Source organism: Phalangium opilio, unplaced genomic scaffold (assembly GCF_054372755.1).
Source record: "Phalangium opilio isolate 3A_F unplaced genomic scaffold, DU_Popi_V2 ptg000089l_1, whole genome shotgun sequence".
Lineage (NCBI taxonomy): Eukaryota > Metazoa > Arthropoda > Arachnida > Opiliones > Phalangiidae > Phalangium > Phalangium opilio.
The window spans coordinates 4,710,720-4,733,850 of NW_028324194.1; the positions used below are offsets into that span (position 1 = coordinate 4,710,720).

At 39.6% G+C, this 23,131-nt stretch overlaps 1 protein-coding gene across 1 annotated transcript in view; it reads right to left on the reverse strand.

The window, feature by feature from the left end:
- The window catches only part of LOC149647118 (succinate--CoA ligase [ADP-forming] subunit beta, mitochondrial-like), a 19,989-nt gene extending 5,937 nt beyond the window's left edge, over positions 1 to 14,052 (reverse strand). The window contains exons 1-7 of the mRNA XM_089849975.1: positions 13,914 to 14,052; positions 13,752 to 13,840; positions 11,012 to 11,165; positions 6,997 to 7,096; positions 5,849 to 6,011; positions 3,826 to 4,093; positions 1,901 to 2,062 (exon numbers count right to left, since the gene is read on the reverse strand). Of these exons, the coding sequence (XP_089706101.1) occupies positions 1,901 to 2,062; positions 3,826 to 4,093; positions 5,849 to 6,011; positions 6,997 to 7,096; positions 11,012 to 11,165; positions 13,752 to 13,817 (913 nt within the window). The 5' untranslated portion in view covers positions 13,818 to 13,840; positions 13,914 to 14,052. The remainder of the gene's footprint in view (positions 1 to 1,900; positions 2,063 to 3,825; positions 4,094 to 5,848; positions 6,012 to 6,996; positions 7,097 to 11,011; positions 11,166 to 13,751; positions 13,841 to 13,913) is intronic.
- Positions 14,053 to 23,131: the final 9,079 nt, after the last annotated feature.

Here is a 23,131-nt window from a genome sequence, read left to right on the forward strand (position 1 = left end):
GTGTTAGGTTCTTATGTGCAGCTGCTAATTTAGTGCAGTATTCATGTTTCCTAACTCGCTAAGGTAATATCCGAGATGGCCCACAGGTTGGGGTACATTAAGGTCTTACTACACCTAGCTAAAAAGTTATTTTCGTCTATCCAACCTCCATAAACAAACATACACACAGAGAGACCATAATCTAAAAAGTCTGTGACACCAAAAACGGATTAATGTAAGAAGAACGTTGAACATAGCTCAAATTCCCTACCACCCTCCACTACTCTGAATGTTTCAAAACTCGCGCTCGCCATCTACCGGCCTTATTCTCACATATCCCGGTCAATTAAGACGGATACTAAGTTCAGCTAGCTAATTGGACCAAGTCATCTTGCGACTTATTGCCACTTATCTAACGCCTTTACAATGCATAGAGGGGTGCAGGGGGCTAGCCCCTATGCCACAGCTAACCTACAGCGCCCCCTCTACTAACTATTACCGTTAACCTCAGCAAGTTTTGATGGAAAGGAGAAACCGGGTTAGACCGCGGAGGAAAACTCCTTTTAACAAGCGGGGAGAGAACTTGCAAACACTACGCGGAAGGATTTGTTCCCAGATTTTCACCCGGTGCCACAGTCCGGGATCCCACCCGGGATCCTCTTGCTGCGAGGTGAAAGCGCTAACCGCTACGCCACCCCGCCTTACTGTATAAGGCATGTAAATAAAATTTTAGTACAAACACAGGGTTGCCACAGATTTTTCATTTAAAAATTCCCTGACTTTTCCAGGTTTTCCCTGACAATCTAAAGCCAATTTCCCTAACCAATTTTCAAACTTACACTGACAGAAAAGTAAGAATGCAGTCTTTAAAAATTCCATATTTGTCATCAGCTTAGTACTTAAATTTTGCTAATTTAGTAATTTTATCATAGTTTTTAATTGAAACTACTTTTGAGTATTTAGCTGAAGCGCCTAGTGGGCTGTGACTGCACATTTTCAAGTCAGTATGCAACGGAAATTCCCTGACTTTTACGACAATTTTCAAATTCCCTAACTTTTTACACCCTTTTTATAATTCCCTGACAAAGGAAGCAAAACCACATACTTTAAGAAACTACTATTTAATAAAACATCAATTAAATATATACTTAACTTTAAATCTTAATAGGGACTTGGCAATTCGGGCTTAACTCCGCCCCCAGCGCCAATATGGTATGTTATTTTAACAGAATGAAAGCTATATAAGCCCCTCCTCCTGGTATGTTTTTTAGCACTAGTGGAAGGTAGCCTGACGTTGCGTGACGTAGTACTGCCAAGTCCCTATTCCACTAAATCGGGAATTATATCGCTTTGTCATCCGATTTGCTTTTTTACCACTGGCGCCATTTCCGAATGAATTATTTAACCAGAGAAATAGTGACAAGAATGAAATTTTTGACCACTAGAAGTCGCTACAGACAAAGTTTGTGGTGCATGGAGGCAATGTATAAGCAGACGAAGTTTCTCAATGAAGTGTGCGAGGATGGTACCAGAGGCTAAAGCTATGATCCGATATTCTTCAATTACATTAATCTGTTTTTGGTCTAGTGTAAATATAAATAACTGAAACGTCTTTGCTGTCGTTTTATTTAAAGGAACGCTACTAAGATATCAAGGGGAACGTTTGCAAAAATGTTCACCGTTTATCACCTTCCATTTACCTGAATAACCAAGGTGTCCCCGCCTCCTGTTTATAGAGCTTTCGTTTGGGGGAGGAGCTAAGATACGTGAGATAATTTACACCGCCATATTGGTGGGTTCATTGCATAAGGAAGGAAGGCTGAAACCCACCAATATGGCTGCCTAAACAGTGGTAGGACTTAGGAGGGTGTGACGTACTACGCAGCCAACTGAAATCTCTCTATTGAACTAAATTTCTTACCGAGACATCCAATATCTCCATCCAAATGAATGTAATTCAAATTATATTTGCTCGCTTCTTTTTCTCTCGGATCTTGTTGACTCCAATCACGAAGGTCAAAGATATCCTTTTGACGGAAACTTGCATTGTCATCAAATCGACATTTGGCATCCAAGCAGTAAACTATAGAAAAATATCATAGTTCATAGTTCAGAGTTCAGAGTTCAGAGTTCAGAAAAAAAGAAACCTCAGTTAAAAGAAATCTCACAAATAAATAAAAGCTTTTAAAGGTCATTTCATAAGGACAAATGCAATGGTCTGTTAAAGGGACTGCAAAGAAGGCATCGGCGGGTGGGTAAAAATTATGCATCGGCGGGTGGGTAAAAATTATTTGAAATACGTCACAGACATCACGTGATGCCAAGATACAAAGACTCCTCATAGAGTGGGACTAGTTAACATCTAGTCCTTGTTTTTCGCCAGATTGCAGCGCCAATTCCAATCATGAAGTGGTAGTTTTCGAAATAAAACGAACTAAGCTTCTTTGAACCACTAACGCCTCTCCTTGGTCACGTGCCTCTGACGTATTTCAAATAATTTTTACCCACCCGCCCATGCCTTCTTAGCAGTCCCTTTAAGTTATATTCTGCTACTACAAAAATTGGCTTAGAGATATTTTTTAAACTAGTCCTTGGGACCAGTGACCCTCCTAGTGTCCTAAATAATAAACTGGTCTCAGGACTGGTCCCCACCTTGTTCTCCTGTGGATTTGCAATAAATAAACTGGTCCCGAGGACCAGTAACCCCCCTTCTCGAATAAAAAAACTAGTCCAAGCAATTAATAAACTGGTTTTGGACCAGTGACCACCTTAGTGTCCAAAATAATAAACTGGTCTCAGGACTGGTCCCCGCCACCTTTGTTCTCCTATAGATTTGTAATTAATAAACTGGTCCCGAGGACCAGTAACCCCCACTTCTCGAATAAAAAAACTAGTCTAAGCAAATAACAAACTGGTCCGAGGACCAGAGGAAGTGTGCTATTTCCCAGACTGCTTTGCGGTAAATTTAGGGGAGGGAGGAGATGGGACTTAGAAACAGCGCTATCTATTGAGAAAAATATTGCAATCCTTTTTATGAACAAAATCAGAAGTTTATGACTTCTTATCCTGGGAAGTATTGGACTCTAACCATATCCGGAACCATCTCTGTTAGCCAACTTCTTATTAGGTGCAATCACCACGCCACCTACGGCATTTCCCTCATTTTGAATTGGCAGGCTGATTTGCTCGCCAGCAGCGGGCAAGTAACGAAACTTTAAGGTGTGTCCTGTGGTTTGAGGTAACGAATCAGAAGCGGTGACAAGAACAGCTGTTTGCTAGAAATTCCCGTCAAACTAGTGTGGGGTCCTAGGCCTACGGATTGTAATGGACTTTCAGAGAGTTCTAGCCAGACGGCTTTTCAACGAACGATTGGCGCTGCAGAAGTTTAGAACACGCCCCGCAGTTTGAGTGCCACAGCCTCTCGGCGTGGGATTTTTTTCAGTAGATTAGATAGTTTTCCTAGTGGGGAGGAAACTTTCGACCCTCTTTTACGATTGCCATAGGCAATTTTGACTAGCAGGGATGGATACTATATAAAGCCTTAAGCAAGTAGTCCACTTAGCCGTGCGAAACCGTATCATTACCGTTTTTAGTTCGTAAATGATCCGAAAGAGGGCGCCCATTACCTAAGTCCTAAAGCATCGTTTAAGAAACGTTATCAGATGGCGTTCTGTTCGTATTTGGATACGTGACGTTACGTTAATGGTACGGTTCCACAAGGCTTAGTGGACCTACTTGCTTTAGTGTCCAATACTTCCCAGGATAAGAAGTCATTAACTTCTGACAAAATTAATGGATAATGGGAGCCATTTTGTAGCATCAAAATGACAAAAATGATATTATTACCAACTCCGGAAGCATCCTCAACCATAGGATTAATTTCAATCATGGTAGCGTCTTTCTTTGAGAAAACTTCGTAAAGTCTCTTCATGGTATCAATCGCTTGTGGAATATTTGACTTGCTAAATCCGAGTTTCTCCGCAATTCTTTGTCCCTGTTCGTCACTTATGCCCGACTTAATATCAATTGGTTCCGTAATGATGGCGTCCGGGTTTTCCTTCGCTACTTCTTCAATGTTGACTCCACCCTGAGAACTAGCAATAATGCATGGTCCCTAAAGAATAAGTACCATACATTAAACCATAAGTTAATTGACCCAACCAACAAATACACAAGTTGGCCTAATTGGTCTCGTCTCCATCAGGGTTCGAACGAAATTTTTATATTGAAAATCCCTGACTTTTCCAGGTTATCCCTGACCAAATTTTGGCAATATCCCTGACCATTTTAAGTATGTGTTTACCAGAGCCCACTTCATAATTACACCTGACTCATATTTAGCATTGGTCGAAGCAATCATGGTTTGATATACCAAACGAAATCCCTGACCTTTCCCTGACGTTTTAGGAATTTTTTTAAATCCCTGACTTTTTCCCCTAATTTTCATATCCCTGACTTTTTAGGAAAAACTTTTAAATCCCCGACTTATCCCTGACTTTTTAGGAAAATGTTTTAAATCCCTGACTTATCCCTGACTTTTTCCCCTAATTTTCATATCTCTGACTTTTTAGGAAAATGTTTTAAATCCCTGACTTATCCCTGACTTTTTCCCCTAATTTTCATATCCCTGACTTTTTAGGAAAATGTTTTAAATCCCTGACTTTTTCCCCTAATTTTCATATCCCTGACTTTTTAGGAAAATGTTTTACATCCCTGACATATCCCTGACTTTTTGGGAATTTTTTTTAAATCCCTGACTTATCCCTGACCCTTTCTCCTATTTTCCATATCCCTGACTTATCCAGGTTCCGTACGAACCCTGTCCATCTAAGGGATAGGATCACGTGACTAACAAAGTTGACAGTAGTACCATCTGTCGTTAAGCGACGAAAGTAAATCTCTAATTTTTCTGATTGGATTAGAGTCTGACTCTTGGGGTAAAACAGGTTCTGCGCATGGCTAAATCAAGCCAATCAGGTTATCCCTGGCTTTCTCGCCTCAAAACCTGAGCTCGAGATCTGAGCCGTTATAAATATTCAAAAGATTTGTTGGTTGGGACTATTCATAAGATATGTTCCATAAGTTTGTGACTGATTACAAACAGGAGCTTGTCATGAAGTGAGTGAAGTAGGTCATAGATTCCAGGTAAAGTGACTCCTGGACAGGCGCTGTCAAAGGCTTAGTAATGCAGACTAAATAGGACTAAATGGAAGCCCTGCAAAATTAATTAACCGAGTGTAGTACTTCAATTCTCGCTTGTCGTTCTCGAACTAGTTCGAGCTGTAAGTCTCTCAGTAGCATTACGAAGCATAGGAAGTGTCATACTTATGGAGCATATCTTACAAACTTATGTTTAAACGGATAATTAAATGGTCAGAGTTTTCTAATAAGGAGTGGGCAAAGGGGTGAAAATCTCCCCCCCCCACCCACCCACTAAGCGTCAGACTCTCACTAACCAATCAGGTTCTTATACCCCACTAGCCTTTCGCTCTCTGAAGTTTGCCGCTATTTTGGTGGAAAGGGGAGGAGCCATTTTAACCCACACCAATCTGGCAGCTCCCTATAGACCATTCCATTAATTCCAGAAGAGAAACAAACACTAGGACTATTACATAATTAAAGGACATCCCCGTATCTTTAGTACAACCAGAGTTATGAGCCTCAAAAGATTAGTGTAATGTTAAACCTATGGAGGGTATTTTTATGAACATTTTGCTTAATTACTCGGCCCCTGTTTGACGCAAACTTCCCTGATTTCCCCTGATTTTTTGTTAACTATTTATTTCCCTGATTTTTCCAGGTTTTCCCTGTTTTCCAGGTTTGTATGAACCCTGAAATCAGGAAATCAGTTTTGCTGATTACAGCTTACACTAAATTCACGTTCCATCATGATGGCAAAGTAATATTCTCTTCGAGGATACAGACGTTCCGTAATCATGACAGAGTTACAAATGCGACCTTCGGGGCCCGTTTGCTTAGTATGAAGGTTATAGCCAATCATCTGTTTAGCGATGGATGATACTTCTTCAGGCCTTAAATTGAATGAAAAATAATTTGCAATTTTTAAGAAAACTGAGCAATAGAGCTATGTCAGTAGCCTTAGTGTGACGTCACCTATTCTATTTGCCAATAGAACCAAAGTGGTACCAAACATGGCCGCCCACTGCCAAAGCTAAGCTCGTGACGTTTTACTTAGGCACTGACGTCACAACTGAGATAGCTCTATTTCTGTTAAAGCAAAGCGCGGGTCACGTGGTTCCCCCACAAGGTGACATTTGACTTTCCTCCTGAACTCCTGGTTTAGCTTAGCAAAGGCTAATGGGCGGGATTTATAAAGGTACTTATAAATCCCGCCCACAAATGCCTATTGCCTTCGCCAAGCCAAAACTGGATGGAGTTCATAAGGAAAGTCACACCTTGTAGGGGAACCACGTGACCAGCGGTTTGCTTTAAGCATTGATAAAGAATGCGCGTGAGGAAATTTGTTTACACTCTACAGGATAGGCAACTCCCTATCTCGGGCGACAGCTTATTCCGTATATACTCTGTTACAACGTCGGTTGTCAGCACGCGCAAAGCTAGGTCTCTATGTAACCTAGCTTTGTGCGTGCTGTCAAGAGACGAGAAACTTCAGGATCTTCAGGTTTCAAAATATTGGCGAGTTTTTTAGCTCAAGTGCACGGACCTCTAGGCCTTAGTTTCAAAAACGTGTGGAATTGCATTGCCTACAGCCTACTACACGTATTTGAACCTAAGGCCTAGAGGTCCGTGCATGCACTCGGGCTAAAAAACTCGCGGATATTTTAAATCCTGAAGATCCTGAAGTGTTTTGTCTCTTGTCAGCACGTTCAAAGCTACGTTACATAGAGACCTAGCTTTGCGCGTGCTGACAACCGATGTTGCAACAGAGTATATACAGAATAAGAGTTCTGTCGTTCGAGATAGGGAGTTGCCGATCCTGTAGAGTGAAAACAAATTTAAGAGTGAAGAGTAACAATCAATTAATTAATGACATACGAGTAAACAATTTTTACTCCTCCTTTAAGGCCACTGTCAAAATAACCTTTTCCACGACCTCCAGCTAAAACTTGCGCTTTGACAACATAGTCTGACGTACCTGAAAAGATACAAGATAAACCATAGGACTACCTAGTTTTGCACTAGAAGTATGAGAGTCCTAATTTTTAGGCTTCGATTATAGCCCTCCTTGGATAATTTTAGGCCTTGACCACAGAGTCTTGCACGGGCCGGGCTTTCCACTTTTGAAAATTGTATCAGGCCGGGCCGGGTCGGGCTTTTAAAATTTTAGAAATTAACGGGCCGGGCCGGGTCGGGCTTTTAAAATTTTGGAAATTAACGGGCCGGGCCGGGTCGGGCTTTTAAAATTTTGGAAATTAACAGGCCAGGCCGGGCCGGGCTTTCAAAATTTTGGAAATTAACAGGCCGGGCCGGGCTTTCCACTTTTGAAAATTGTATCAGGCCGGGCCGGGTCGGGCTTTTAAATTTTAGAAATTAACGGGCCGGGCCGGGTCGGGCTTTTAAAATTTTGGAAATTAACGGGCCGGGCCGGGTCGGGCTTTTAAAATTTTGGAAATTAACGGGCCGGGCCGGGTCGGGCTTTTAAAATTTTGGAAATTAACAGGCCGGGCCAGGTCGGGCTTTTAAAATTTTGGAAATTAACAGGCCGGGCCGGGCCGGGCCGGGCTTTCCACTTTTGAAAATTGTATCGGGCCAGGCCGGGTCGGGCTTTTAAAATTTTAGAAATTAACGGGCCGGGCCGGGCTTTCAAAATTTTGGAAATTAACAGGCCGGGCCGGGCCGGGCTTTCCACTTTTGAAAATTGCATCAGGCCAGGCCGGGTCGGGCTTTTAAAATTTTAGAAATTAACGGGCCGGGCCGGGTCGGGCTTTTAAAATTTTGGAAATTAACAGGCCGGGCCGGGCTTTCCACTTTTGAAAATTGTATCGGACCAGAACGGGTCGGGCTTTTAAAATTTTAGAAATTAACGGGCCGGGCCGGGCTTTTAAAATTTTGGAAATTAACAGGCCGGGCCGGGCCGGGCTTTCCACTTTTGAAAATTGCATCAGGCCAGGCCGGGTCGGGCTTTTAAAATTTTAGAAATTAACGGGCCGGGCCGGGTCGGGCTTTTAAAATTTTGGAAATTAACAGGCCGGGCCGGGCTTTCCACTTTTGAAAATTGTATCGGACCAGAACGGGTCGGGCTTTTAAAATTTTAGAAATTAACGGGCCGGGCCGGGCTTTTAAAATTTTGGAAATTAACAGGCCGGGCCGGGCTTCCCACTTTTGAAAATTGTATCGGGCCAGGCCGGGCCGGGCTTTTAAAATTTTAGAAATTAACAGGCCAGGCCGGACTGGGCCGAAAAACCAACTATGTACTCGGACTTGGGACGGGTTTCGGGCTTATTTAAAATGCTAAAACCGGGCCGGGCTTGGGTCGGGCCTGAAAAACTCGGCCCGTGCAGGTCTCTGCTTGACCATGGACCCGGTACTCGCCTCTTACTGGAGTACCCGTCATACGAGCCAGAGAGAATTTATAATAGGGAGTAGAAACTGAGGAATATTACGTAGCTCAAAAATCACGTGATGAACTAAACAGGCCAGGTCTATTTCCGGTATGATTTTTGTGGCCCCTGCCTCTAGGGTATGTCTCTAGGGGAGATCATGATGAAATTTCAAATTTTGCCATCTGACTTAAATTATCTCCAGATGGCGCCAGTCGCACGCACTCGAAATCGCGAACCCTTATTAGATAATTGTACAACAAATAGTGTTTGAGGGCAAACTTTAAAATTAAGACTGTCATGTGACCAGAAATTTACCTGGCCAGTTTTGACGACACAGCCTACTTGTTTGAGCTATATTATATTTAGCATTGTCAAGGGCAAGAGCTTCTACTCCCTATTATAAATTCTCTCTGTACGAGTCCAAGCCTGAGCCCCGGAAAAGTGGGTTCGCTGAGTCTAGCCCTACTAGGATAATTTTAGGCTTTGGCCATGGTAGAAAAATGGTAAAAACGAGTTTCGAGTCGTTGGACCCATCATTTGAGTCCAAACCCGAGCTTTAAAAAGAAGGCTCGCTGATTCCAGCCCTCCTCTGGGTAATTTTAGACCATGACCACTCGGGTACCCGTTCGAGTCTTAGAAAAAGAAACCATAAAAACGAGTTTTGAGTCCGAGTACTCTGACTCTTACTCGAGTACCCGTTATTCGAGCCCAAGCCCGAGCCCTGGAAAAGTGGGTTCGCTGAGACTAGCCCTACTAGGGTAATTTTAGGCCTTGGCCATGGACCCGTTTCTTAGAAAAATGGTAAAAACGAGTTTCGAGTCTTCGGACCTTTACTCGAGTACCCATCATTTGAGTCCGAACCCGGGCTTTAAAAAGTGGGCTCACTGATTCCAGCCCTACTCTGGGTAATTTTAGACCATGACCACGGAACCGGGTACAGAGCCGGAAATAAGCACAAGACACTGGACATTGTCCAATAAAATTTTAAAATGTCCCATAATTTTTTCAAAAACTAAGGGGGTCACTGGACAGTTTGACCAATAAATTTTCCCAAGTTTTGATAGCTTGACTATGGAGATGCATCACTACTTTTGCGCATTCCAGTGGACAATGTCCTATAAATTTTCAAGTCAAACAGGGGGTCACTGGACACATGTCCTATAAGAAATTTTTCTTATCTCCGGCCCTGCCCGGGTACCCGTTCGAGTCTTAGAAAAACCGTAAAAACGTGTAGCAGACGATGGTATCTGCTGTAGCAGACGACGCTAAATTCAACGCCTTGACAGTATAAATAACGGACACAAGGCTGGTTAAGGAGTCAGGGTCAGTTGAAACAAGAGCCGCGGAGTGAGAGTATAGAGAGCTTTCAGATGAGATAGTAGTCCGTCACACCCTCCCAAGTCTTACCGAGGCTGTTCTGGTAGCCATATTGGGACAGGTGGTCTCAGCTGCATTCCTGCTTTAAACCCACCAATATGGCGGCGTAAATTATGTGACGAGACTCAGCTCCTCCTCCAACTGAAAATTCTCTATCAATCTTGGGGTAAATACCAGAGTACTCAGACTCTTACTCGAGTACCCGTCCAGGGTTCATACAACTTATGGAAAACATATTTCCCTGAGATTTCCAGGTTTTTCCCGTATATGGAGTATCCTATGGAGCAAATGTTAATGAAGGAGGGGGGGGGGAAATATGACCATAACTAATCAAAGGACATCCTCGTATCTCTAATATAAACAGAGTTATGAGCCTCCAAAGTTGGGTGTAATGTTAATCCTAAGATGGGTATGTTTATGTTTGTCGTAGCCCTACGTTTTCAGTATGGTTGGATGGGGGGCAAATTGGACTATAACATACTAAAAGGACATCCCTGTATCTCTAGTAGAAACAGAGTTATGAGCCTCCAAAGTTGGGTGTAATGTTAATCCTATGGAGGGTATGTTTATGTGAACATTTTGCTTAATTACTCGGCCCCTGTTTGTCGTAGCCCTACGTTTTCAGTATGGTTGGATGGGGGGCGAATTGGACTATAACATACTCAAAGGACATCCCCGTATCTCTAATATAACCAGAGTTATGAGCCTCCAAGTATAGTGTAATGTTAATCCTATGGAGGGCATGCTTGTGAACATTTTGCTTAATTACTCGGCCCCTGTTTGACGCAAATTTCCCTGATTTCCCTGAATTTTACTAAAAATTCGAAATTTCCCTGAATTTTCCCTGAGGTTTTTGTCAATTATTTATTTCCCTGATTTTTTCAGGTTTTCCCGGATTTCCAGGTTTGTATGAACCCTGCCCGTCATTAGACTCATAGCCCGAGCTTTGGAAAAAAATGTGCTATTTAACTCCAGTCCTTCTCAGGGAATTTTAGGGCTTGGTCAACATATTAGAGCCTTAAAAAAATGAGTTTCGAGTTCGAGTACTCTGATTCTTACTCAAGTACTCGGACGTAATTTTCGAGTTCCTACTTTCGCCGTTAAAAAGGGACAACAAACTGAGTTCATACTTAATTTCCTGGCAACATCCCCAGCCTCTTGAGAAGTGTGCGCAACACCAAACTTTGGAACTTTAATTCCAGCTTCAGACAGAAGCTTAATGCCAACGTGTTCATGAACATTGAGGTTTCTGCACGGTTGCGAACAGGTAAGAACATTTTTAACCTAAAAGAGATAATAATAATAATAGTAATAATAATCTAGGCTTTGTCTATGAAGGGATTTCCACACTAAGCCTGTGGCTTGTTTACAGGTGGGTCCCTTTGCAATGCATAGAGGGGTGCAGGGGGCTAGCCCCTATGCCCCCACAGCTAACCGACAGCGCCCCCTATACTAACTATTACCGTTAACCTCTGCAAGTTTTGATGGAAAGGAGAAACCGGGTTAGACCGCGGAGGAAAACTCCTTTTAACAAGCGGGGAGAGAACTTGCAAACTCTACGCAGAAGGATTTCTTCCCAGATTTTCACCCGGTGCCACATTCCGGGATCCCACCCGGGATCCTCTTGCTGCCAGGCGAAAGCGCCAATCGCTACACCACCCCAATCATTAATTTAGTTAGGCCTAGTTACAATTATTTAGTAAAGTGTATAGATATAATTATAATAAGAGTATTTAACAGCCCAATTATGTGTGTGCACATGATACTACATAAATTAATATCACTGAAACTCGGAAGGTGACACATACACATACTGCCGAGGGGGCCGTCATTACTCATGAGAGTGTACGAGATTTGAAATCTTTCTCGATTTTGATGATTTCAAAGATTTAAGAATGATTTGCTGATTTGGAGCCGATTTGAATGATTTGGGACTGATTTTCACGATTTTACGATGATTTTGATTCGATTTATGTGATTTGAAGGATTTGGAAATGATTTGAAAGATTTGTACGATTTGAATGACTGGTGACTTAACGAGGATTTGAATAATTTGGTGCGATTTCAATGATTTCTCGAGGACAGGCCTGATACTCACTTACAGCATAAAAAATAGTGAAAAAAGTGACTAACCCTATTAAAAATAGTAACTGAAAAGTGACTAAATAGTGATTAAAAAATATCGCAAATGAACTTTTCAAAGTGGAAAAAATACTGATATAATGCTGTTACAGCAATATTTCTCATTTATAACAATTAATAATCACATTTTATGACTTTTTTATGGCAATTGGTTATTATTTAAAATAATAATATAGGAAGTGCAAATTTTATCACATTTTTTTCAAGAAAGACGTAATGAGATTCGATTTTTTCTTGTCTATTTCTTTTTGAAATTGAGATTCGGGATTCGGCGCGAAAGCAAACAATAGCAGACGATTTTAACTTTGCCCCCCCCCCAAAAACACCTGCTACAGCAGTAACAGTACCGTAGCTCCCTCAGGCCTTTTCTCTCTACGAGCCTTGCGCCAGGAGGATCCTCCTGGCTTGCGCAGAAAGTTGCGCTTATAGCGTTTTCCTTTGGGTCCTCGCGGAGCGCTCCCAAGGAGCAATAAAAATTGTAGTAGCAGTTTCCAGCTTCGTTAAAGACTGTTTTTGAAGAATAGGATCTCCTAGTTTTATTCCTCCATGGGAGCACTCCGCGAGGACACAAAGTTAAACGCTATTAGATTGTCGTCGGAAAGCACTGAAATATAGGCGGTTTCCTACAGTACACAGAACGCGTTCCCGATTTTGTAAGATAAATTTCAAGAAACCTAAAAAAAGTGATAAATAGTGACTAATTTTCGAAAAAGTGACTTTTAGTGACCGAATTTAAAAAAAGTGATTTTAAGTGAGAAAAGTGACTCAGTATCAGGCCTGCGAGGATTTCAATGATTTTGTGCCATTTGAATGATTTCTCGAGGATTTGAATGATTTGATGCGATTTGAATGATTTGGTGCGATTTGAATGATTTGTCGAGGATTTCAATGATTTGCTAGTGATTTGAATGATTTGCTAGTGATTTGAATGATTTGGTAGTGATTTGAATGATTTGCTAGTGATTCGAATGATTTGCTAGTGATTCGAATGATTTGGTAGTGATTCGAGTGATTTGATAGTGATTTGAATGATTTGTCGAGGATTTCAATGATTTGCTAGTGATTTGAATGATTTGCTAGTGATTTGAATGATTTGGTAGTGATTTGAATGATTTGCTAGTGATTCGAATGATTTGCTAGTGATTCGAATGATTTGGTAGTGATTCGAGTGATTTGATAGTGATTTGAATGATTTGCTAGGGATTCGAATGATTTGGTAGTGATTCGAGTGATTTGATAGTGATTTGAATGATTTGCTAGGGATTTGAATGATTTGATAGTGATTTGAATGATTTGATAGTGATTTTAATGATTTGATGATTTGACTGCTTTGTATAGTGATTTGACTGATTTACGATTGATTTCACTGATTTGAATGATTTACTAGCAATTTCACTGATTTGTGCAGCGATTTGAAAGATTTGATTGATTTCATAGCGATTTTAGTGATTTTCTAGATTTGGGAAGTGATTTATGCGATTTGAATGATTTAAAATCCCAGGTGTACGAGATTTGAAGGAGTGACGGCTCCCTCGCGACACACTGGTGTTCTTGTGCATAAATCAGTACAGGGTTCGTTCAAAGGCTTGGCGATAGAAATAATTTTTAACAGTAGGGTTGAAGGGGCTAAAATACCCATATTGTTTATACCTTACATCCAATAGAAAACCTCAAAAGCTGCTTAAAATAAATGTCAAATTTTAATTAAAATTAATTAGCATTACATACACTTCGGGCTTGATGTGTTAAAATCCTCTCAACCCCGACCAAACTCTTCTGTAGAAAAGACGCCATAATCTTGATATTTTATATTATTTCTAGAATTTAATTTAATATAATTAATTTAAAAACATTTTAGGTTATATATTTTATGGTAAATTAAGAACTGACCTTTGTCGGTCTGATCTTTTAACAGCTGTATTGGGTATTCTCTTTCGTACGCTGTGACCTCTAGTCCTCTACAACTTTAAAGCAGACGATATTCGCGAGTTGTATGCATCAGGATGGGAAATAAGCACATATCTTATTTTGATATGAAAACCCCAAGATATATCTCTATCCTTCACTATTTTTTTTTTTAAGAGAAATATTTTAAGATTGTGTCCTTGTGTTATGTAAAGATTGTTAGCCAAGTCTGATTATATCACGCGCGGGTTATGATTCAGAAGTGGGGCAACCAAGGATGATGGGGAAAGGAGGCGTAATCGAGTATCGAGAATGCGAGGCATAAGCCTAAGGGAGAGAATACTTGGAAAAATCACAGGCAGTTCGCCCCTCCCCCCATTTTCGTTGGGGAAAAAACTGGGAGTCGGGAAAACTTGAAGGAGAGAGGAATGGAGTGGAAACACCCATACCTATAGCGTTGCCTGTGTACCCCCACCTACGGCACCGTAGTCCTCCCAGCATCCTCAGCGGTTAGGTAGGGTCGTACGTCACTCGTACTGGATGAAATCGTAAAGGGCGCTCCCTCTATCTTAAAAATAGAAACTAACTCTCATACAAATAAAATGGCGCTACGCGGCAGCACTTAGCAATCGCCTACCGAACTTACAGAAGGGCAGGGGCCTGCGCGAGGTACATTGGGAGAGATACGGTGCCGCAGGTCGCCCATCATCATTTCCAATCCATTCTCAAGGATCACGCACAAGCTGCTATTCATGGATTAACGATATTTGAGTTGTATTTTGCTTAGTTCATGAGTCCATGTAACCAAGGAGAAAAGAAGTAAGATGGAGCCGAAATCTCCATACCTATAACGTTGCCTTTAAAACAACGAAATCCTCCCAGCATCCTCAGCGTTTTGGTATTTCTCCAGAAATCGAGAAGAATTTTAAAAGCAAAAGCAAGTTTATACCAGCTTGTGGCCCCGGGAAATAGCCCCTTCCAAAAAGTTTTGAAAAAATGTTCTTAGTCTGAGTCAGTTCAGTTCTTCCTACAAGCAGGAAGTAGTTTCCCCGCATAGCCTAGTTCACAACCTAGATATGACGTTTTTTAGCTCCAAGTGCGCATGCGCGAAGAACTTAAACAACAAGATGCACAAGGCAGTCAAACTTTTTGGAAGGGGCTATTACAATTATAACAGAAGTAAATTTATCGAAGTAAGGATTACGGGTAATTATTGTAGCCCTGTAAAAGATAGCGCATCGAGGGGCTAATCACTCTGATTTTCTCTACATCTGTTGAAGCTTAGGGATGCGTTAATAACGGGTAAATATTTTACCACTGTTAAAGGCTGCGCATCGTGGGGTTTCTCACTAAATAATATTATTGTAGCACTATAAAGGGCGGCGCATCGATGGGCTACTAACTCAAGTTTTCTGTTTGTGCCGCACTATAACAATTATAACAGAAGTTAATTTTTTGAAGTAAAGATTACGGGTAATTACTGTAGAACAATTAAAGCTATTCACACAAATTTGCTGTACATCTGTGGCTACTACTATGCCATTTTAATAATAATAATTATTGTTAGGCCATCTTGTTATTCCAAAATATTATTGAATAGTAATGAAAGTTCGTGGCTTGATGTAAAATATTTCAAACACGAGGTCTTGTTTACAATAACAGTCGCTATATAATTATTTCACCAGAGCCTCCGAGGTGATCTAGGCCCGTGCGTGTCGATTTTTATGTAGGGAAATATCCAGTTTCATAGAGAAAATGACGCTTTTATTACAGTTGCAAAGGGGGTCTTAAATAAATTGTCGTTGATATTTTAGGGTCCAATTTTAAAAATTTAATGAAAGAGAAAGGTTACACCCTTAAATTAACGTAATTGTTTTAGGGGCTATTTACTTTTTATTGAATCTTTTGGTTAGATTGTGTGAAAAACAAAATTAATTATGAGATTTTGACATTGTTGTTTTTTTAGTAAAACAAGACTTCTTGAAGTTGCTAATTCACAGTATTATTATACCATAATAGGATTTTTTTTACTCCTTCGTAACCTTTAATTTTTTAACCTTACCTTTTTTATCCTTTACTTCTGTGGCATGATTGTTTAATAAAGGTCTTCGGAAATTTTTTAAAACGTTTTCTTACTGTCCACGACCTCGGCTTCCCCGCTCGACGTCAATGAGGCTTGCCCTAATATTGTAACAGTCGACGGGGTCACGAGGCTGAACTTATTTTTATTTTACGATACTAAAAGTGCCCCCAAGCGAGAAAACACGGCTAACTAAATTAGTTAAATATTCTCGCTTCGCGATAGGAACGGGCCTAGATCATCTCGGAGGCTCCGATTGTACTGTGATCCTAGTATGCATGACCAGACGGTATGATGAATGGTACAGTGGTAAACATGTCAAAACACGTACCAACTTTAATTAAATGTTTTCTACGACTAACTTTTCAAAAAATAGATAACTGAGAGAGTTCAGTTAGCGGCTTGACGTGAAACGTTTCGTAAAATATTCAGCTCTGCATCAATGTTATTGCTAATGTCTACATTCCGGGCAATTTTACCCGCTGTTCTCTGTTTGGGCGGCACTCTAAGCGTGGCCTTTGGTCTAGTCCTGCATAAGAAATACTTGACTAGTGACAACGTCATGATCATGAGCATGTACAAATGGATCATCGGTGTCCTGTTTTACCAACCAATACTGGTCTTAAACTCAAGTCATGGGTCAAAATGGGAAAAGTCGCAGATGCACTTCGCGACGTTATGGTTCCTAAGTTGGTTGATTGTTCTTTATGCTGAACAGTTTGCCTCGGTTTACATACCACAGTCCGATGTTTCGGCCCTTACAGCTATAAACGCGTTATTGGTCAATGTAATATCTCCAATGGTCTCGGAAGAAACATTTAAACTGTCTTCGATATTCGGTTCAATTTTGGCGATCTGCGGAGTGTTTATCGTCAGTCAGCCATCGTTCATCTTTGGCGGTAATGACGCGTTGGACGTTCGCGGTGTCGCGTTCGCCTTGTTAGCAGCCTTCTTCAACGCTACGATGGGTTTAGTTTCCAAGAAGATTTTGAACTTTAACCTCTACGTCTTGAATTATGTATTATATTTGTTATTGACTTTTATTAGCCTTGCTGGAATAGGTTTTACTAATCAAGTGTTTACTCTCGATTGTGACGTATGGACTTTGGCTGTTGTTGCGTCAGCGGTGGCAATTGCAGTTTCTAATCTGTTATTGAGTTTTTCTTATCGATTGGGCGAATCAGGAGCGCAAGCCTTGCTAGGATTAACTTTCGTTCCGTTTTCAATTATTTTTGAAATGTGGTTGAATGGATATAGACCAACTTTGTATTCCCTGGTTGGTAGCGCCGTTATATTGTCTGGAGTAGCGTGTCGTTTCTTGACGAAGCCGAAATGTCTTCGTAAAGCTAATTATGACCTTCAAAACAGTAGTCTTAAATTAAGCCAGTTATCGAACACCAGTGTTCATGATAACAATTATGGAAGCATTTCAAATTAAAACAAAAATGAAAACACTAACTTTCGAATATTTTTCCGATCTATACAATCCTGATTTTGTTTAGCTAAAAACCAAATAAACCTCTCCGAGTCAAGACGTTTTTCTTAAATAATTAAATAAATTTAATTGATATTAATTTTTTTTATCGTCAGTAAATTACTTTAATTTTAGTGAAGTCCTTTTAGGAAACTTAATTCCGAAAATAATTTTAAACATAGCTATCGTTGACGTTTGAATTCTAGCGTATGCCTCTTTAACATATTTTTGGAAATTTAGGGCATATAAAGCGATTGATTCACAGTAAATGATGAGAACCTTAAGGAGGCTAGACATTTTCGTAACCCTAACGATGATAATAGAGTTTCGGAAATTGCATATACATTAGCTCCGATTTGCCAACTGCGAACGCCGTGGCAGACACACACAGACACGTCTAGTGTAATACCTCTCCGTGACGTCATTGTCACTCGGAGAGATAAGAACATGTGTTTTCATTTCAGTTGAGTATTTTATTTTACGTGGGTTATTTCAAATACAGAAAAATAAAAGTTTTTAAGCTTTTCACATTTATAACAGGTTTAACAAACACACAAAAAAAAGATAAATGATAAATACTCTACAATTCTAGTGACTGATGCTTCGTGACATCTCCAGAGGGATAGACGTGAATAATTCGAAGCTTGGTTTAATATTTTTGGTATAATGAGAACTCTTTGTAGTTTTTTATATAGACAATAAATAATTATTTCATTTCATAATGAGCAAGAATATTTTGTCCCCATATATCCCATGTTAATATCTACGCCGGGTTTGTGGGCCGGGATGAGTACTATCCGTCACCTCATAATTCTGACGTCTTTCGAACTGCGTTTTAATTGGTCGGTAGCAACGCAATATCGAGCAGGAGATAGTGTAACGCGCGAATTTTAAACTTGGGTAAATTTAGGGTTTCACATTAAATTTTTAAACTTTTAGTTGTTTTAACTACTAAACTACGCTACTAAAGTAAATAAAATGATAGTTATGGTCCTATCAATTTCACTATTGGATTCAGCGATAAAAAAAATTAGTCTAAGCATTTTGTCAAAGTCCTTGGCAATTTATTTTGATAGTAACTACAGATAATCCTGAAAAAAAAACCAAAGGTATTGGCATAAGTTTATCATGCCTCTAAGTACACAAATATGGGTTACAACTGGGCATCTGCATGCTACTGTGCCGTCAGAACTCGTATGGCGCTAAGTTCCGAAGAGAGAAAATTTTGAAATTTCTGTTGCGGTGCAGCCACCAAGCGGTCGAGACGATTACTAAATTGGTCTCATGAAAAAAAAAATCAACCAATGGAATAAAGGAGATTTTTACATTTCGAATAAGCAGGCATTGAGGGGAATGAATTTTACTTAAGAAACCCCAAAATCCCTCTCTCTCGTGAGATAGAGGCGGTTTCAGTCCTGAAACCAAAGAGGGTAGAAAGAGGGGGAGTAGAAGGCTTGGCTGGAGTGTTCTCGCTTTGATAGTTTACCTCTAAGCTTCCGGTGTGCGCGCGCATCTTTCTCTGCCCTCTTATTGGTTGAAATACGGTTTACCGGATATTAGAAGGAAAATATAACAAATAAATAAAAAAGAAAAGCGAGAACACCCAAAATGCCTTGCCGAAGCCGCTAGCTTCAACTCCCCCTCTTTCTATCCTCTTTGCTGAAACATTCCAAAAGGGATGAAAGAAACGCTAGGCTAGGCGGTACAATTTTGTATTGAAGTTGAGGTGATAAATGATACGGAGAGAGTATAGGGTTTCATTAAAGGGAGCGAGACAAACACTATTGCCATAGGAGTAGTAGCCATTTCTCTACTTAGAGGCATAATAAACTTATGGTATTGGGTATTCGGCGAATATTTATAAAGGGTTTTACACCAAGCCCAATATGGCATGCCAATCGAGACAAAGTGTTAAGGCTAATCGAAAAGATTAGTTTTTATTTGGGTCATTTTAAGGTGTGATTCACTCTTGCACAATGTATAATCACTACGAAATGACATTTATGTCGGATAAATCTCATTCTTGCTATGGTTATTGATCTAGTTGCAAAGATAAGGTTAAAATGGTTATTGATCTACTTGCAAAGATAAGGCAAAATTTATCGCCGGAGTACTTAACAACGATTTATTAAAAGATTTTATTTTTCGTTATTTTTGTCAACGTGGTTCACTCAACCAGAGAGTATATAGTAAGAGGAGTGGAAGCTTAAGCCCGTGCTTTCGTTTTCGTAATTTTAGTCCGAAACTTTATATTTTCGTTAAACTTTACTATTGTTCATGTTAATTTTGGATACACTAACATAAGGCACATAAAACGAATCAGACACATTGTGGTTAAGACTAAAATCAAAATCCGGGTCCTCTCGAAAGGTTTCTTATGTACTGCCTTAGCAATAGGCCCTATTATAAATTAATCAAAACTGTCTTTGTACACAAAGACGCGCAAAAGTAAGAGATAAGTGTAGAAAATTAATTGTTTGAAGTAACAGATATTCAAATTTTCATTTTTGAAGACGTGATTATAAAACATCAATTATTTGAAAAAATTTCTTATCTTAGTTTTTTTCACCAAAATTCCTTAAGTAAAATATTTTATCCTTAAACATGTGCATTATTTTAAAAATAGAAAACGTATGCATTTTATTTTATTTTTAAAATTTAGAGTTAGTTTGAGTATTCGGGCCTATAAGGAGAATAAAATGGGCAGAAAATTGTTGATAGCAGACAAAATAAAACAAGCATGAAAACTTAACAAAACGTGTTCGTTTATTTTAACGTTTTCGAGGTTTCAAAAATTGACGTGTTGTATATCTCTCAAAGCTACAGATCCTTTTGACTCTAATTAAACTACATCACAGTCAAAGGGCGAATGTAATTTTCGGTTCGCAATATTTTCAATTTTGAAATATAAAAATAAATACTTCTAGCTCTATTTTTCAGATATCCGAGTATTTGAACTTCCTCGAAGCAAATGTTTCTCGAAAATAAACATAGTATCAAGGTAGTTTCTCTGAAATTTTTGTGAAAAAAACTAAGATAAGAAATTTTTTCAAATAATTGATGTTTTATAATCACGTCTTCAAAAATGAAAATTTGAATATCTGTTACTTCAAACAATTAATTTTCTACACTTATCTCTTACTTTTTCGCGTCTTTGTGTACAAAGACAGTTTTGATTAATATCTGTCACTTCAGTCTTAATATGAATTAAAACTGTTTGGAAACTAGTATTTTAAAACGTATACTGAAAAGCAGGCGCTCCATTAAAGTCTTGTGGTGTTGCGCGTATATTAGTTACCACGTTTGAACTAACAAGGCCCTAACCATCTATTATAGAAGTATTACTCTTGATTGCTTCAACGCCCAGTCCAACTCAAATTGCCTTCCCGTCGTTTTCACGTGCAAAGCACAGTGGATGCAATAATACAAATAGATTCCGAAGACTTAGGCTAAAAAATCATTACGTAGACCTGTGTACAAAAACAATCTATACACCTGTGCACAAACATATTCCAGAGACCTGAGCTGGGTGACCACATTTCCTAAATTTTATAATTTTTCCTATTTTCGGATGTCTTCCTATTAGTTCCTATAATTTCGATAATTTTCCTATATTTTCCTATTTTTTGAAATTGTAGATATTTTGTGCGCTCTCACTTTTGGTTTTGTTAAATATCACCAAAGCTATGGAAGCCTCTAAAAATATTTGTCAGGGAAGTCAGTGATGTTTTAAAGTTATAGCATATGTTTCTAAGATTACGTTCCATAAGTATGACACTTCCTATGTTTCGAAATGCTAGAGACTTAATGAGAGCTAGTTCGAGAACGACGCGAGAATTGACTACACGCGATTTTCTACTCCATCTTCCTATTTAGTCTGTACTAAGCCTTTGACAGGGCCTCATCAGGCGTCGCTTTACGAGAATCTAAGACGTTTCATTTACATCACTTCGAGACAAGCTCTCAGTTTCCAGTGACAAATTTATGTAACATATCTTACGAACTTATGGTTATAATTAAACCAAAGCTCCTTTGTAAATCTTGTCTTATTACTTTCAAAGCATTTGCAACCTATATTTTGTAAAATTCAGTAAAATGTACCCATACTTGATGGAAGTCCTTACTACACTCAAGCGATGCCGCGGGTAACAGCTAGTCTCCTATAATTTCCTGTAAATCAATTGTAAATTTCCTATTTTCCTATAACTATTACAAGGTTATTTGTGGTCACCCTGAGTGCACAAACATATTTCGTAGATAACTTAGGCTTGTGAAAACACATGTCATATAATTGTGTACAAACAGATCCCGTAGACTTGTGCACAAACAGATCCCTTAGAATTGTGCACAAACAAATCCCTTAGAATTGTGTACAAACAGATCCCGTAGACTTGTGCACAAACAGATCCCTTAGAATTGTGCACAAACAAATCCCTTAGAATTGTGCACAAACAGATCCCTTAGAATTGAGCACAAACTGATGTCATAGACTTGCGCACAAACAGATGTCATAAACTTGTGCAAAAAGAGATGTTATATACCTGTACAGAAAAAGATTCCATGGACCTCTGCACAAAAACATTCCATACCCCTATGCTCGAAAATATGCTCAAGAATATCTCGTACACCAGTGCACAAAAATACTGCATATCCATTTGCATAAAAATATCCCGTATCCATTTGCACAAAAATATCCCGTATCCATTTGCAGAAAAATGTTCTTTAGACCTGTGCACAAACAAATGCAGTGGCCTTTGCAAAGACAGATTCCTTAGACCTCTGCACAAACCGATTCAGTAGGCTTGTGCACAAAAATATTCCGTAGACCTGTGCACAAAAATATTCCGTAGACCTGTGCACAAACAGATACCGTAGACATGTGCACAAACAGATTCCGGATACTTGGACACAAACGGAAGTCACAGGGTTGTGCACAAACAGATGTCATAGACTTGCACAAAAAATACATCATAGACTTGCGCAATAAGAGATGTCAAGGATATGTGCACATCAGATTCCACGGACTAGTGCACAAACAGAAGTCTTAGACTTGTTTCCATAAAGATTCCATACCCATTTGCACAAAACAATTTCATACCCATTTGCACGAAACGATTCCATACCCATTTGCACAAAACGATTCCATAGACCTGTGCACAAAAATATTCCATAGACCTGTGCCCAAAGAGATTCCATAAAACTGTGCCCAAAGAGATTCCATAAAACTGTGCACAAAAGATTCCCTAGACCTGTGCTCAAAAAAAAATGCCGTAGGCCTGTGCACAAACAGATGCCGTAGACCTGTAAAGAAACAGATTCCGTAAACCTGTGCACAAACAGATGCCGTAGGCCTGTGTACAAACAGATTCCGGAGATCTGTGCACAGATTCCGTAGCCATGTGCACAAACAAATTGCGTAGACTTGTACACAAGTGGAAGTCACAGGCTTGTGCACAACAGATGTCATAGACATGTTCAAACCAGATTCCATAGTTTTGTGCACAAACAGAAGTCATAGACATGTGCACAAAAAAACATTCTATAGACTTGTGCACATCAAGTTTCCATAGACCTGTGCACAAAAGATTTCATAGAGATGTGCACAAAATATTTCATGGAACTGTGCACAAAACATTATATATGCTTGTG